Raw genomic sequence first — 18171 nt, 5'->3', positions numbered from 1 at the left:
TGCTCATGGATTGGTCAAAATGTACATTTATATTATCTATGGTCAAAATAGATGATCGCGCTCCGTGGTGTTTTTTGCAACTAAACAAATGTGTCAAATGTCATTGATTTGAATGACGTTCATATCCATTTAAGGTAAACGTACCAGTAGTTGACCACTTAAGAAAAAAATTCAACAAAAATAACGATTAACGTTTAGCATTACACTGAATGTTGGCAAAGCAAGTCTACTCATAATGGATCAAATGTCTTAATTAATATGACAAGACAAAAATTAAGAAAGGGTCTGTTACAAAAAAATTGTGTTCAATTTTTCAAGACCATGTTTTTGTTCCAGTAGTTGACCATCCAAAAAATTGAAAGTTCCAGTAGTTGACCACTATATGTTTCAGTAGTTGACCATGTCTAATCAGAAGGCTTTATGGCAAATCTATCATCAGAGTTGCCTCAGGGCTTTCTGTCAGACCACTCTAGCCCATAGTTACTTGAATCAACTTGGTAGCAATGGGCGGTTCAGTAATAAGTTACATAAGAGAGGATTTTGTTTGACAGCCAATCATCAGCTTTGTTCGGGTAACGAAAGGTGCAAAATTAGTTGCTTCAAACTAAAAATACAAAAATATATTTATTTTAGCAACTAAGTACATACATACTACATAATAACGCATAGGCTCAGTACTTACCAAAATAAAACTTAACATAAAAATCCTTAAATATTCCAAATAAAGTCCAATTACGGAACTAAATAAACATTACGAGTTTTGCTTACTTGTGTCGGGTCATTTATATGGGATACTACCGCCTTCCATTCATAGCTAAGTACATCGGGTCGCTCTGGCCATTTCCATAGTCTCCCGCACTTTTGCATCGATGAAATAGTAGCTTTTCCTTTAGAAATATGGACGATTTCCCCGGGAAGTATTATAATACAATGTTCATTAATGACTTTCATAACGGGCAGCTAGCGAGTTTTAGGCTTAAAGCTTTCATCACTAGACTTATACTATTCACTCTCCGCTGAGTCTAAAATGTCAACACTTGGGTTAGAAGACTCGGAAGAAAAACGCATTTTCTTCTTGACTGCTTTCAATTCCCCCATTTTTTTTTCTTCCTTTGCTTGCTCATTTAGTTCTTTCTTTCTTTGCCTCTCTGCAGCTCGTTCTTTTTTCAACCGTTCCATTTCTTCTTTCTTCCTCTTTTTGTTCAGGAAATACTCCTGGCAAGGTTTACCGCAAACACTGGTGGGGGTGTTTTCCCTTTTTTGCTTTCTTCTTGAATTTTTCTTCCCCTTCACCGGGGAAGAAAAAATGTCTCTTGAATGGACTACGAATATTTGATAGACCAGCCACGGATTCACTGGCGATTGGAGACGAAGTATCATTACAAATCCTTATACCAGCCTTAGGTGCACTGGCGATTGGAGACTAATCACCATCACAAGTCGTTAGACCGGCCACAGGTGCCCTAGCGATTGGAGATGAAACATCATAATAATTCATAGTATTCCAGGTGGCCAAAGACATCATATCATCGGATTCCTCTTTTTGCAATGCTTCATCGATGAGTCTGACCAGGTCAGGTGGTGTGATATTTTACAACTCATTTTTTACTTTTCGTCACAGTGCGAACAGTGACGTCATCTTGATCAGGTTCGTTGTTTTTGCGGAATGATTCAAGATTTTCCTCATCAATGTTTTTACTCAGGAACTCTCTCTAAATACCACTTGGGTTCCTCTGATGTAACCATTGAAGGCAAACTTTACGATTTTCCTGGTACTGTTACAGCGGGTTCCATGGACAAAGTCCACATTTTCGGAAATTTCTTGAGGAATTCTTTTGTACTTGTAGAGGACTGTCGTTGGTGTGACAGCCCCACCGACACTCCCTGTTACTATGACGGTTATGCATTCTTTATCGTCGGCATTTACCTGCTGGTACACTGTCTCGATTCCTTTTTTGGCTAAGACCCTGCTCCCCTAGGGGCGGCAGGTTATATGAAAGTATGGTGAAGCAGGCAGGTTATATAAAAAAGTATGGTGAGGCAGGCTGATAAACAATTTGCGGTAAAACTAACGTTAACATTATTAATTATATGGGTACGTTATAATGACCAAAGTAAATCCTCCGTGATGCCCTGCATTTTTTTTTATCGCGACGCTATTTCTCGTAACTTGTCGGCTATTGTTGACCTGCTTCATTCAGTTGCTATATATTCAGGGCTATAATTCAAGAAATTTTTGTTTTCCGAAGAAAAAATATACAAACCCGTTGCTGAAAAAATAAAAAATAAAAGTTGACGCCTAGGTCATCTACTGGACAGAACCACCCTAGACACTTTTAATTAATATATAATCATCGTTCCATACTATTATGAATGTAAGAATTGTTCAAAACTAAGTGAAATAATTTTTAATTTATCTAGTAGTTGACCACCCTGTATTTAAAAAAGTTTGAGTAGTTGACCCCCCCCAAAAACTTGCTTCCTTGTAAATATAACTTAAAAATTACAAATGATATCGATACATCAATATTATGACTGCCCGTAATGCATTAACTTGATATTATGAAGTCAAAAACATTACATTGCCATATGCTTACATCCACTGATATCCTTAACAATTTACTTAAGAAATTAAAAATAAAATGCTTACGGCGTGATGCGTTGTTTTCAAATAGCTGCTATGACGCCCCTATGACATATGGTGATGTGTTAGTTCCTCAATCCGACCACAGATGGCTTCACTTGTCTCAACTTTACAATTTAGTGCAATCCCGGGTCTACGTTCCTTATTTTGGGCATTTTATTGAAAAAAGGTCAACTACTGGTACATGGTCAACTACTGGTACATTTACCTTACTATGCGCAAAAAATTCTAGAACTATAATATGATAACGGAAGAATTTTATTGAAAAGTATTTTCGCGATTTGATTCAATCAATCAATTGTGCAATCGTCGATTGAATGTTTGTGATAGTTTGTTGACACTTGATAGCTAACCTCAAAATGGACATTCAGTTGAATAATTTAATTCAGAATTAGAAAACCTAACCTAATAATAATAATATTATATTATGTCCAATTATAACTAATAAAACCATCCGTATTAAATTTACTTTTTCTTGTCATGTTGACAGTTCAAGAATTCCATACCGTGGCGAATTCGTGTACTCAGCAGAAAAATTACCTAATTCATGAATAAGGCAACAGGCTTGACTATTACATGAATTAGCCAAAATTTTGCCCATTTCATGTAATAGTCAATTTCGCACATTCGGTGTAACATATGCATATTATGTGGGCATAAATACAACAATCACTCATTGTGACATTATTTTATCAATTAAAAAGCTGAAGAAATTTGATTTTTGCCATTTTATATTAAGTTGTTTTTAGAAGATAGGTACATTTTTGTATTTGACAATAATATATCTATTTATAGATATCTCAATTTAGGTAGGTAGGTACCTACTCAAAATTATAGTAGGTAGTAACCAGCTGGTGGGTGGTTTTCACCTCGTGCGTGGGATGTAAACTGATAATAAATAATACATGATAGTGTTATACTATTACTAGTTTAGCCGCTAAACATGGTCTAAAATAATGTCTTGAATAATAAATAATAATATAATGAAAAAGGAATAGGTAAAGTGCTGTCCACGAACCGACATTATCTGCATATTTTGATTTTTATCGAAAACAAAATAAAATAATAGATTGACTGACATGGCAACACATAAAAAGTAATAATTTACAAATGGCGATGGTTTAGTGTTTTCTTTAGACTGCACGTTGGGTATGGTTTTTAATATCAGCCGGTGAGTACTTCAAAAACCTTATTAAAAACTCCAAAAACCGTAAATTTATAACCGCCACCATTAAGTTTGTATAATATTTTTCTGTCGAACACTTAAAAACATGTTAATATTTCTAAATTTTTGCCGGCGATTTTACCTATGATCGTTAGATCTGCATATTTTAATTGAACCTTGCCGAAATTTTTGGGTATACAATTTGGCCGTCAGATTTTTCCAATAACATAATTTATATCAGAGTTGTCACGATACTAATAATTGAAGATACGGCAATGCAATAAGGTGCACCTGGCGATTGCATATTGCATCCTTGCACTTTGTAATGGAGGATGGATAACTTCCCAACTGTGACATTTTCGTTTTTCTACATACCATCGGCATATTAGTAGACTAGTAACGAACTCTGAAATGTCCTATGGTTATTCTTACTTTAATTTTAAGCCGACAATATTACGTAAATAGCACGTACCTACCGGAGGTGATTGCATTTCGTAGAGTATGTACCTGTATATATAGTATGTACATTGATTATCATTCAAGTAGACTTCTCGCATTGTTTATGTATTTCTTAATTTCTTTTTAATAGAGCCACCCCGATGTTCTTTATTTTTAATGTTCAACAAATAGTTCGACGATATTACATTTTCATAATGAAATAACGATGTCTAGCTTTATAATAATATAAGTAAACATGCAATACCTACTAGTGGGTAGAGATTAAATTCTTTATGTTCCAATATTCATGACTAAATTTTCTCTAATTATGTTGATACAAATTAATTAGGTATATGAATAACATGTCTACCATATACCTACTACAGTAAAGTTATGTGCTAATGTTTTGAATACTAGCTCTACCTAGGTACTATTATTATTTGAATTCGAAGTCATCCAATTTTTTATAGGTGTTCATATTCAATGACTTGTCATCCTTTTTTTTTTTTTAATAATTGCTTAAAAGGGTTTGATGACACTATTATTATCATTAAGCTAATCGTGGTAAATCAAAACCTCACAGTTGCCTTATCCAAAAGACAAAATGGTCTGATTTACATGATGATAGATTGATTATGTTGGGTTAACCAAATCAGACTATATATCAGTGGCAAAGGGTGGAGATAGGCTGTTAAAATCCGACATAAATAGTGCACACTAAACTTTGTCAGTCATGCATATTTGTTTTTATTGAACAATTTACAGATGGAGTTGGTTCATTTAAAAAAAAATCAAGAAAACCCTGCCTAAACCAAACCATAGTTTTGGTATGCTTTGGGCGATCCGACAAAATTGTGCACACTTTTTCATATCATTTATGTTGGTCAGTTTTTCAAAATTCATTAAACCCTGCTTAACCAAGCCATAATATACAAAAATATTTTTGGACTATTACCTATCTATTATGGCTTTTTTTGAGTCTTAGTTTTTGTTTATTTATTATTACTATTTTAACTTTAAATTAAATTATTTAACTAACCAGTACCATCTGCAATTTGTATTCTTAATTCAGTGAAAACAAATAAATATGACAAAGTTTAGAATGGACTATTTTTTCTAATCTTAACAGCCTAGCCTACCTCCTCCCTTCTATATTATAATATGATCTTTAATATGTAGTCAACACAGAACAGATAATAAATATAATTCTGATAGGCTATTATACCAATACAGTAAATTTTGATGCAAGGTTTTGAATGTGTGAGTGTCCTACGAAAATGAACCACGCATTATAGACGTGCAATAGTGTGTGTAATACACCAATATTAAACGGGCGTCAATGCAGAAACCGAGAGCAGTTGTCAGTATTCGACGTATGACATTCTTGACACGTCTTTAAATTTATCCTGTATTCTTCCTTACTCGAGATCGGTTGCCTGCTTCTCCTTACCCGTTGGGTATTTCAGTTCCCATTATTTCTGAGTTCCCTGGTAGTCAACAAGTGGCATGCGATGACTTGAGATCAGGCAAACACCCTTCAAATTAGGTGGTTTTATTAAGGCTTCAAATTATTGGGTAAGTATATATATGCATTAACAGCAAGTATTTTAATAAAAAATCTAGCAAGTATTTTATTAAAAAGGTGGGAACTATTTAATATGAACAGCAAGTAAAAAATGATTATTGGTAAGTATTATAATATAACAATGGAAGTATTTAAATTATGATAGGGAATTATTTAAATAATTTCCGGGAATTATTTAAATAATAAATGGTAAGTATAAATATCAATTTGTCAGTATAAAATCTATTTTGGACAGATTTTTTCTTTTACAGAAATAACTTATTTAGTAGCTTCCTTATTATGTTAAATTTAGTATGATAGTATTATTCTTTCTATCTGGCTCTCCAGAACAGATTGTACTATTAGAATGGTATTTCTCTATTATTTCATCCCTTACGCCCATTTAGTGTAGCAGCATTTGTGTATCTATAAAATGGCTCAATGATGCAATGCGAGTCTCCTGAGCAAGCTTCTAGTGCCTTTAAGATACTATTTCATTTTAACTATCAGCTGTAACTTAACTTAACTGAACCTTCCGAACCATCAGTTGTAGGTAGCTGTTAGGCATACACTCTTGATCTAAGCGCACTTCAAAGATATATGTAACCTTACCTTATGAGATCCAAACCTTAAATCTCTACTTCATTGCGGAGTTAAATAAATTGTGGTGTCTATTATATACATTTTCAACTTTGCAATAATAACAAGACATACTTCAGACTTGTATAGTGCTTATTACATATTATTTTCAGTATCAGAATTAAATAATAAGACAGACTTCAGTTGTTTACAATAAATGTATTTCTTGTGTTCAAAAATTCACAATAATAATCAATGGTAACAAACATAATATGACAGAATAAGACGTTTCCTTCAATGGTATATCAATTACACACAACCTATTACTAAAGACGACCGATGTCGATCAATGTGAATGATTGAAAATGATAATCTAGAATACACACCCAGTCAAACGATAACTTAAAAATCTTTTCCTTCAATTACGTACAACCTATTACTAAAAACGTTCATGAAATTCATAAAAGAAAACATAAAATTTGTGTTGTTTTTACTGTTATATTACTTTATGCAAGTCTACATATAAATAACACAACATTTTAGGATTATCGGAAAACATTCCGATAATCGCAACTTTTGACAGCTCGATTTTTTTATTCGTTCGTTGATCAGTATCAGAGCATAGACAAATCGGACGACTTATTAATATTGTCCTCGGACTTTTGGCTCGCCAATGGCAATACGTTTCACGGTCTTGTTTACATTACATACTGTAATAAATTAACAATATTAAATTATTATCTGATTCGGCATTTACACTAATAGTAAAAATAATAATATACATATTATTTAAATAATTAAGATACTTACTTAAATTAGTAATTTAAAAGACGTTGAAAAAAACCTTTTTTGTAGTGATGAGTAAAAAACATGTAAAATATAAAAAATCCACGAACCCTAACTAATTATTTAGCATACAATTTTAATTGAGATAAATTTAATATCATACTATTAATTATTGTTGTATCCAAACTGAGATTCATTTTTTTTATAAAATTAGACAATAATAGGTAATAAAAATGTACTTAGTTTAAAAAAATGATTTCTGTAATATTTGTAGTACCTACCTAGAGAACCTATATTTTTGATCAATTATTAATTTAATCTTTGAGGTTATTCGCATTTATTTTGTGAAATGTCCATCTAGCTCTTTTTTCTGCACCTCTGCGACTTCTTATTTGATCTTCTTTTAATAATAATGTAATCATAAATAGTTTGTTCTTACCGATATTCATGAATGCATAGACTAATATACTTTATATGCGATAATGGTAACCCTAAAATGCCGTGCGCCCCATTGAATGTTTTTTACTTTTCATACTATCAAAATAATAATGGATATTCATTTTATCTATTGGCCCATGTCATTTAAATAATGATTATTTATTTTTACTACTGATTTTTGAATATTATTTCTTGCTGTACCAATATTTTACATTCAACATTAAAACTGGCGGGCTTATACCGATACTTTGAAATAAATACTTACCATTCATTTAAAATTCTGACAGTTGTTATTTAAAAGCTTTTCAAAATTGTCTATTAATACTTGCTTCAAAAATGCACGCCTTTTATTAACAAAGACACTCATCACTACTAGAATTACTCACTTATTAAAAATTTTCCTTATTCAAATTTGGTACAGGCCTACAAACTTATCTAAAGAATGGCCAAAAATGGAACTACGAACTACCATAGGACGTCATTTTGAAAATGTCATTCAAATGTCAGATTTTGTCGAGTTATGAGTCTTGATTAGGTAATTAGCTCCCCCATCCCATTCTTCAGATAAGTTTCTTCGTCTGTATCTACGTACGACAGAATTAATGCAGAAAGCACATATTTTGTAAAGAAACTGGAAAAAAATGAACCAGGCTATAACAGTAAATAGCTTTTGCTTTAATGTTTTATAATAAATCATTTCTTATTCTTGATTATCGATTTTATGGATGTATCACATAATATCATTAAATAATTTAGGCATGCAATGACAGCATCAGCTCTGGACCGCACGTCACCGCTAGCCAATGAAATTAAGTGCTTGGTTCTTCTAAATAATTGTTGGTTATCTATTTCATAAACGAATTGCTTATATGATTTTACATCAAGGCTAGCAGTATCCCAAGCAATCGCCTTCACCTTTTTTTTTTAAAACCGATAGGTAATAATATAATAAGTAAATCCGATAGGTAATAATATAATAAGTAAATCCGATAATAAAAATCTATAATACAAAGAAGCAAATTCACATGTTGTTTTATCAATGTGTGTTTGGACCCAGAACATGGACCTAATAGGTTGAGCAAGTGGACTGACATCCATTTCTCATTAAAAAAAATCTTTTATGAAACCTCTACTCGAGGCCCAGATTCATAGAAGATTGTAGAACCAATTTAAAAAAAAAATACAGTTACAAACAGAGACGATCAATAAAATTGTCAGTGATGATCATTGATGCAACCAATTGATCGTTTTAATTGAAGCGCGATTGATATCCACGCGTCAATATTTTTGCCAGTTGCTTGTGAATATCTGCAGAAACAGTACCTACAGTGTGTGAACATTATGATGTCAAATACAGATTTGGGCTTGCCATAATTTTGGCTGTCTGCACTCGGAAGAAAGAAAAGAGAGGGCGAAACGCTGGTCCAAAGATTGGTAAACACTGAGAACTCGTTTCACTCACGAACATTTATTACGAGTTATGCGAAATGTTAAACCAGAATAATACAAAATTTTTCTCAGAATGGACCAAGAATGTTTTGACATCTTGTTAGAGCTAATGTGGCCAAACATCGGAAATCAAGACACATGTGTGAAGCGATTCCTGCTTGCTACTGAACGAACGATTGCCAATCGCACAGTAAACGATCAATAGGCTGCGTCAATGCGCTTCAATCAAAATTTTCATCTGCCGTCAATTAAGAAGTTACGAATGACAATCGTGTCAATTATATCTGTAAACGATCAATTGGTTGCATCAATGAGCATCATTGACATTAACAATTTTATTGATTGGCGTAATTCTCGTTAATACATGTTTTAATTATCATGTTTATAATGTGAATGACTTACGTAAAGTATTACAGCCATAGTTGAAAAATATCTGCGTTTAATACAACATTACCAACTTTGAAATTCAATTTTTATATTTTAATCTATGGCGGTGAGCGATTTACTTTTCATATTGTCGATATTATTATTATAAAATGTTTTTAGATACTATCAATATCTTCATAAACCTATTTCAATTTCAATCCTATTGTATCAAATCACGTAAGTTCCATTTACATACTACTCGAATTTTCAAATACAGCTCTGGGCCATCAAATTTATACACATAACATTACTAACAAATTATATTGATAAAGAGTACCTCTGTTGACAATACAATTCGGTTAATTGGCTTAATATTAGTATCCAGAAGATTAGAAATAGATTACAGTTGTTTCCTGGGCAGTATTTCATGTTTATACAAATAACTTGCATGATAGTACAGTATGCTTATAGAAATATCTCCAATAAATATTTGTCGTTTCAGAGTCTAATCTTTGGACGCTGCCAGTCAACACCGACACCGGAGGGAAGGGGATTTCATAGGAACAAATTTCACTGAACAGTTGTAACATTAGAGATGGGCATTCAAGATTTGCAGGCCCTATTGGAGAGCGAGGGTGTGAGTGTGGACTTATTTCGCATAGGACGGAACCATGCGGGCGGTTTCCGCTTGGTGCTAGACGCCGAGGGCTGCCTCGACAGACTCTACGGAGGATATTTCTCAGGTTATCATCACATCTTTCATGCCGCTTCTTATTTCCTCTTCAACTTGATTCCATTATCCTTATAATCCGAGATGTCAAAATCAGCACACAATGCATTCGTTTATCAGGGCTAATGAAACTTAACATTTGGTTAGCGCAGTAAAATCTCGATTATCCGGACCAATTGGGGATAACGATAAATCTGGAATAGAAGAAGAAAAAATAATAAAACATTTACTTCCAGAATAAACCTTTTTAATAACATTTTGTTTTAAAAACTCACATTTTTTATTAAATGTATATTTTGAATTGTACATTTTTCTTGTAATCATGCGAAACTGATAATCAAAAATTAATCTGGATAATCGAGGTTCTACTGTTATTAATTGCGGATAACTATAAACCTTCATTTATCTTTCTAATAACACTTTCTTACTCAAATGAAAGGTATACTGTATATTATAATGTTTAATGATTTTCACAGTTGTTTATCATAATAAATTTTTGGGTTGTCACCGCATGTTCTACCTCCTTCTTTCCTCAACATTTCGGGATCATTGCAGATGCCATTCTCAAGAGGTAATGTGTTGAAATGCGCTCATGTGTTAGGTTATATTAGGTTCGCATTCATACACCTAACAGTACACTTCAATACATTATCTCTTGAGAAAGACCCCGAGGAAAGAAGAAGAAGACGCCGTGACAACACAAAAATCTATTACAAAAGGTAGGTAATTAAACAATTTCGAAAAAATGTCAGCTCATTATATTTCAGCTTAATTAGCTTTGAGTCTGTGATTTCCACTAATCCACTCATAACTTGTTTTCACAAAAATTGCTTTGAAGAAATATTAAAGTTTTATAATTTATAATATATGAACCATTCTTATTATATATAATGAGAGGAATTTTAAACATCATATTGTTATAAAACAGTATGGTAAAGTGCAATGGAGTGCATGAAGAATGTAGTTTTAGTAAAGGTACTTTTACTGGTGTCTTATGAGTTATGACACAGCGCAATCTGATAAAAGCATACATAGTAAATCTGTATTCAAAAAAAATGCAAACCGGCATCTATTGTGTTTAATAAAAATAATAAATTTCATTGTTATGCATTTGAAAATTGATTATTCATTCTTTTCATAAATGTGAAATAAAGATATGCATAGCAGGGTAGCATTAGGTTTTATTGTAAACTCTGATGAATTAATGCATCATTTTTTTATTAATTAATATATTTTTTTGGGCTATGATTTAATGAGATTGAGGCATTTGTCTGGCAGATTGGGCATGCGGAGGGCAGTGGGCGCGGTGCGTACAGTTCCTGTCCACGCTGAGCGGGGCGCTGTCAGAGCACCAAGTGTCACTGTGTGTGTGCTTCAATGGAGCCCATCCCGCCCCCGGTGACAACTCCAATGCCAGTAATGTTACCCCGCCCGCTCACTGGGCACAGCAGCAAGCGATTCACCGCCAGCGAATCAATAGCGTTCGTGTTTTATCCTTTTATATTATAATTTGAATTCATGAATTTAAAGTCTGTAGTGATTTATGCATTTTCACCAAATCTCTATAACAGGGGGGGGGGGCAAACTGCGGGCCGCATGTGGCCCGCCGGGTATTTTTTTGCGGCCCGCCATCATTAATTGTACTTCTGATTACGAATAACTTTTTTATAATTTTTAAAAAAATTTTGACGATAGATTAAAATTTGAAGAATTTGTTGTTTCGTAAATGTATTATCTCAGTACATCTTCCTTGCGTCTCGTCTCACACTATGTAACCACTATTTTCTACGTTGAACATCGATTTCAATAGTGTGCAGTGTGACACTGATTTAAGAGAATTGCATCGTCGTGAAGAAATCTCCAAATTTTACAATGCCCTTAATTCAGACAAATTCGACCAACTTAAAGATTATGCAAGAAAAATATTCGTTATTTTTGGATCATCCTATATAATATGTGAACAAACATTTTCGATCGTGAACCTCAATAAAAATTCTTTACGATCAAATATCTCCGATGCAAGCAGTTTTGAGAATATCAACTACAAAAATAACACCTGAATTTAAAAAAAGTTCAAAAATGTACAACAGTTTCATTCTTCTCATTATTTTTTTTGTAATGTGTATTATTCGTGATAATAAATAGTGTATAGGTATCTAAAAATGGTATTTTACTTGCGGCCCGCCGCTCATTTTGATTTCTTGAATTTGGCCATAGGTATCTAAAAATGGTATTTTACTTGCGGCCCGCCGCTCATTTTGATTTCTTGAATTTGGCCCTCCATCCAAAAAGTTTGCCCCCCCCTGCTCTATAACCATAGAAATGTAATTTTTGAAACTGTTTTGGCTCTATTTTTAGGGTTTTTTTATCGCGACATAATTTCGCTCATGTACTTGTTCGGGCGCGCTGCGATTTTTACGATTCATAAATCATACCGAATTGTCATTAAAAATGTACCTAAAAATCCACTGAGTGGCTCTAGCTATAATAAAACATTCCTTTTAATTTTACAGCATGTGAAAATAAACAAAAAGATCGTAAATTAAGCAACAGAGCTTTAAGAAATTCTGTCATACATAATAAAGCACGCTTGGAGTACATACCGCAGAGTGAAGTGGCCTCTATGATACCGGATAAGTGGTAGACACTTGCGCCGATGATTAATGTTCACACGTTTTTTAACACCAACACAGAACGCACGCAATCGCACACAATCGTTATTGTTATATTATTTCCTTACAACTTGGTCTCATATTTCAGTCACACCTAATTAATGTTTATGGCTTAACTATATTTCAAAAATTGATTTTGTCATGGTAGTCATAAAAACAGGGCACAGAGCATAAAGCGACATCACATGCTTCACACATAATGTTCGTCATTTTTCTTTTTTTATCTTTAGTAGTTGAAGCAATACACACACGACATCTTCGATATGGTTTTGTTTTATTTACTGTTGGAGGAATTTTACGGGGTAAATGTCTTAGGAGTTCTGTTTTTAAAATTCTTTTTGGGTTATTAACTACACGAGTAGTTTGTGATGTCGATGGTCTTGAGGCACTGCCATATGTTTCGATTAATTGCCGGATTACGTTTAATTGAAATTCAGCTAAACTAATTTTTTTACCGGTGATAACTTTGTAAAGTATGCTGCTATTTAATAAAAATAAATCTATGATGTGGAATCCAACCTTTTTATACCACTTAAGACTCTTTCGCATACACGAGAGGCTGCTCAACATCATGTCAGCTTTGTCTACCGTGCCCATATTTTTATTATAATCCACAACGCATTGTGGTTTTATAATGGGTTGTCCTGTGGCCCTATTAATTTTATCTGTCGGTACCATGGAGTCATCGTGCATGGTACTGATCATATGCACTTCCCGCCTATCATGCCATTTTAACACGAGCAATGGGCCACGGTTAAGAGATTTTACTTGTCCTTTCTTCAGTTTATCAAATTTTGGCATTGACTTTCGTGTTTTACGTACCGTGCCGCAAGCATTTGTCTTTTTTTTATGTAGAAACTGAAATAATTCTGGGCTGCTGTACCAATTATCACAAAATAGTTTATGCCCTTTACCAAAATAATCCTTCATCAAAGTGGTGACAACAGCCCCAGATATTCCCAAAAGTTCACTATCACTTATTTCGGTTTCTACACCACAATAAATAATAAAGTCTAAAATATAACCGGTTTCCACATCACAAATCACAAATAATTTGATTCCAAACCTATGTCTTTTTGACGGTATAAATTGTTTGAATATTAATCTCCCTTTAAAAACAATGATACTTTCGTCGATGCAGAGATTTTCGTTTGGTAGCATTGTTTCTTTGAATATTTTTCTGCAGTGGTCAAGAAGTGAGCGCACTTTATAAAGACGATCTCCAGTAGGGATTTGGGTATCAGAGTAATGTAGCATTTGTAGAATCAACTCATACCGATCTCTTATCATAGTTTGGCCAAATATTTTAGAATTTAATAATGGATCAGCACTCCAATGTTCTTCAATTGTGAGATGGCGATTTCTTGTCATCAACATTGATACAGCATAAAAAACATACATCTCTTCTGGGCATGTATCATACCAGGCATGGATCCTTGCATTCGGAGTGTGGGCCTGTGTGTTGAGCATATGGTTGTGGTAATTATTTGTATGGTTAACTATGGTATTCATTATTGTTTTGTTAAGAAAATGACGAAAAAATTCCATTTCTGTGGAATTTTCATTGAGCTGTACACTAGGGTTAACGCCTGAGTTGAAACTATCAAAATCGTATGTGATCGGCACGAAGGGACCCGCAGTCCACGATTGGAGTAAACTGTCTGGTGCTGCACTGGTAGACGGTTCAGCCACTCCTTCATCACTGCCTATATTGGAAGGCTCGTCAACATCGTCGGGATGTTCTACTAGCGCAGCTTCTTCATTATCACTTTCCATCTCATAGTCCGAATCCAAACATTCAACATCAGGGATAGACATTTTTATTTAAACACTAAATATGCTATTATAACTTAACAGTTTTGAGGAAATTTAAAGTTTTAATTCACTACACAATAATATTAAATTTTAATCTTAGTTCTTTATTCGACTGAAATGAGAAGAATTTTAATCATCACTTTCCTTGAAATAAAAATGAGTGGCCATGAATTTTGAAAATCTATTCTACATTTTTTAATTTAAATTTAAATATTTTACAGATTATTATTTACCTATTCTCAATTTTTCGTATGTATTTCCATACAGTACAAAAGATTTATTATAGGAATTTTAAATTATTTATGTGTTAATAATTTCGTTTTCACTTTACAACCACTGATTTAATTCATAAAATCACTTTTCATTTAAAGAATTAACGCACATAATTAATTATTAACAGAATGGCGCATCAATAATAATTTTATAGAAAACCGTAAAAAACTTTGAAATGTATCAATCACAACACGAAAGCAATCGACTGTTGAAAATTATCACCGCACTAGCCGATTTCATGTATGAGATCATTAACATCAATTCGCGCCGGCGCAAATTGCGCAAAGCAACTAGCGGTAAATTTTGAAACCAATCATTGGAAATCTGTTTTACTCCAATATCGACAGGGTATGTGTCTTTGCTTAATTTCGAATTATCTAAAAAGTCTTATTGAAAAAAAGTCACAGATGTCAGTAAAGGAATAACCCAGCTAGTTTTTCAAACAAATTTCGACTGTATTACTCGCCGAATTACGAAAATACGGAGGTAGAAACTTATGGGCACTTCTGGATGCCCTTAGCGGTGAACGGTTTAACTATCATGGGCATTTCTAGATGCCGTTAGCGGGAGGAGGGTTAAAGTGGAACCAATTCAATTAATGTAAATTCGCATAAAAATATTTTTGAAAACCTCAACAAAAGCGTGCATTTTGCTAGCTTTCAAAATAAAATTATTGTCTGTGTTACATTATTCTATAGTGATAGATTTTCATTTTGAACAGGTACTGAGACATGTGGGAGCGAAGGGAACCCCGCCGCCCAAAGTGTGGTGGGTGCCACCCGTGGGACTTCACACATGTCTGCGATCCGCCTTGCATCAGATGAATGTCACAGTGGTGAGAAATGTTTTCGCAACTGACACTTTGTAGATTAACACGGAGTTCTGTAAATGATTCTGATTATTGGCAATAATGTTTACTTTTGCATTCGGATCTCTATGCTGGTTTTACTCATTGCATTTGGTTCTTGATTCTGCATTACATTGGTTATTAAATATTATTTACATATAAAAATGTTTCGGTAGATGGTGTCTTCTGATGACCATCACCAAGAAGTGGTGGCCTTGTGCCGGGAGAAGGGCTATGCGGGCATAGTGGGGTGCTCAGGAGAGTACCTGGCCTTCCAGCCCCCCCGATACTTCAGCTCCTCTCTACTCAAGCTCACGTATCGTTCCTCCCTGGAGACCAAGGAGTACATGGTGCATGACATGGCGCAGCGCCTACAGGTCCCGCAGGACCGGCTAAGTATCGTGGCAGCCCTTCTCGGCAACACCATCCTGACGGAGCAGCATCTTACTGAATTTTATAAAAGACTGAACAACCAAAAAAAGGTATACCCTGTTGCTGTTATATTATCTCCTGCCCATGTCGTGATGATACATGAAATCTTTAGAATGATTTGTTGCCGTGCAGACTTCCAGCGAAGATGTCGTGCGCAGCGTCTGCAAATATGTGCGTGATCTGCCAAGTGGCGACGTGGATGCAGTCTGCCGAGATCTATTCCAGTACCCCGATGACAATCGCTGCGCTCGGTTCAAGCAGTCCGTCCAGTACTACGTCAACGGCACCAAAGATGGCTTCTTGAAATACAAAACTGGTGAGAATAAGTTACATCTTTTGAAGTAGATGACAATTGGCATGATAAATTTGTCACTTGATAATCACAAAACGTCTGTCCGCAGGTCGCCGTCCCAAGGCGAAAAAAATTGTCAACTCGTCGAATAGCATTCTGAAGGAAGCCGATTTAGACACTTCCCGACTGGCCTCCGATGCCGCTGTTCAAGATTCGAGTTCTAATATCTCGGTGAGAGTTACTTGCTTATTTATGTTACTCTTATCTCACACCATCTAAATCGGTAAATAATGAAATAAACATGTCTTCGATGATTCTAAGTCAGTATGACCAAAAGGGAAGGAGAACTCGATCTGATTGAAGTTCTGTTACAGGTAAAACCGGAAACGAAGTCGGCCACCACTGAAGGTTCAATTGACAAACCTGAAATAGAAAAGAAATCTGCTAAAAATGCTACTTCCAAAATGTCCAATGCTGCCCTCAAAAAAGAGAAAGAGGTATATTTCTGCATTTATAAACATATATCAGTTGTATGAAGTAATAATTTGACAGTTTACATAATATAGTGTGCATTGTCAGCAGGCAGCGAAAGGAGCGTGCCCGGCGGTGGCAGCGGAGGTGTTGCGTACGTGTGCAGAACGACACTCGAAGGGTGTGATGTCTCCATCCCTCTTGGCTGTGCTATCACTGAGGCAGCTAGCACTGCCCGTGCTGCTGGAGGATGAGACGCACCGCGAGCTGCCTTCCGTGCACCATCTCTTCCGCCCCATCCGACAAAACGTTTACGCTATTCTCTTCAATATGCACCACTACCATTTCATGGCTAACCACGGCAAAGGTACCCGCACATTTGTATTTCTCACTGGGTGTGGATACAGACAATTGACGCTGTTCACTGGTTGCTAAATAATTTGTAACGCTGATGGAAATATAAATGGAATGTAAGAATGGATTATTTGTAAAAAGTGTTAAAAATAATATTTCGTCCACCAAATCCAATATTTAATCCTAGTTTCTTACTGTTATTTTATGTGTGAAACTTTCTTTTTCAAGTTTTGTACTCAAGTTATTTTAATAATTCGATGAATTTTTATAGATTTATGTACTTACATCACAATTTTTTTTAAATGAAAACTGCCATAATAATTAATTCCTTAACAATTTAGGTATGCAGATGCAATTTCTTCCCATGCGTAGTATGTAGGGGTGTCTCCAGTTGCTTATTGCCCACATTGTTTAGATCATGTTTGTTTTATTTTCTGCCCAAACTCTCGAACTTTCCTATAATGTGGTTATTTATAGTAAAATCATTCAATTTAATAGAAAAAATTCTTAATATACTTAATAACTGATGGAATCATGAACTCTCGCTCATCGATGCCATTCAATAATCCATTGAAAAGAACTGAGTACTACAAAATGATTCGTGTATTTATTTTTTAGATCATCTTCATATTACATGAAGGTTGTCATGTGGATACTTATACTATTTTCTTTTGGTAGAAGGCGAGAAGATTCCATGCAACGTGAACGTCAGTGTCTCCGAGTGGATCTACACACGTCAGAATCCCGGCAAGACTCCCGAAATAGTTTCAGGAGTGATGTTGGATTGGCCCGTGCCCACGGTTCAACGCCTCTGGTTCGGGTGAGTTTTTGGTGATAAGATATTAGCAAAGGGAAC

General features: G+C 34.6%; 1 protein-coding gene across 2 annotated transcripts in view; it reads left to right on the top strand.

Annotated features, from left to right (window-relative positions):
• The first annotated feature begins 3701 nt into the window (after window positions 1–3701).
• The window catches only part of LOC147067880 (constitutive coactivator of PPAR-gamma-like protein 1 homolog), a 30037-nt gene continuing 15567 nt past the window's right edge, over window positions 3702–18171 (top strand). The window contains exons 1-10 of one of the 2 annotated variants that reach the window (XM_085952827.1): window positions 3702–3815; window positions 9932–10172; window positions 11438–11640; window positions 15641–15754; window positions 15943–16248; window positions 16331–16514; window positions 16600–16721; window positions 16865–16987; window positions 17073–17328; window positions 17994–18135. In XM_085952827.1, coding sequence (XP_085808953.1) covers window positions 10025–10172; window positions 11438–11640; window positions 15641–15754; window positions 15943–16248; window positions 16331–16514; window positions 16600–16721; window positions 16865–16987; window positions 17073–17328; window positions 17994–18135 — 1598 coding nt within the window. In that variant the 5' untranslated portion in view covers window positions 3702–3815; window positions 9932–10024. Of the gene's footprint in view, window positions 3816–9931; window positions 10173–11437; window positions 11641–15640; window positions 15755–15942; window positions 16249–16330; window positions 16515–16599; window positions 16722–16864; window positions 16988–17069; window positions 17329–17993; window positions 18136–18171 lie in introns of both variants that reach the window. The other variant, XM_085952826.1, reaches the window with a different exon arrangement.

This window comes from Rhyacophila brunnea, unplaced genomic scaffold (assembly GCF_057557595.1).
Source record: "Rhyacophila brunnea isolate RB1 unplaced genomic scaffold, BYU_Rbru_1.0 scaffold_3, whole genome shotgun sequence".
NCBI lineage: Eukaryota > Metazoa > Arthropoda > Insecta > Trichoptera > Rhyacophilidae > Rhyacophila > Rhyacophila brunnea.
Note: the sequence above shows the minus strand (reverse complement) of the source record. Positions and strands in the feature narration are given on the sequence as shown.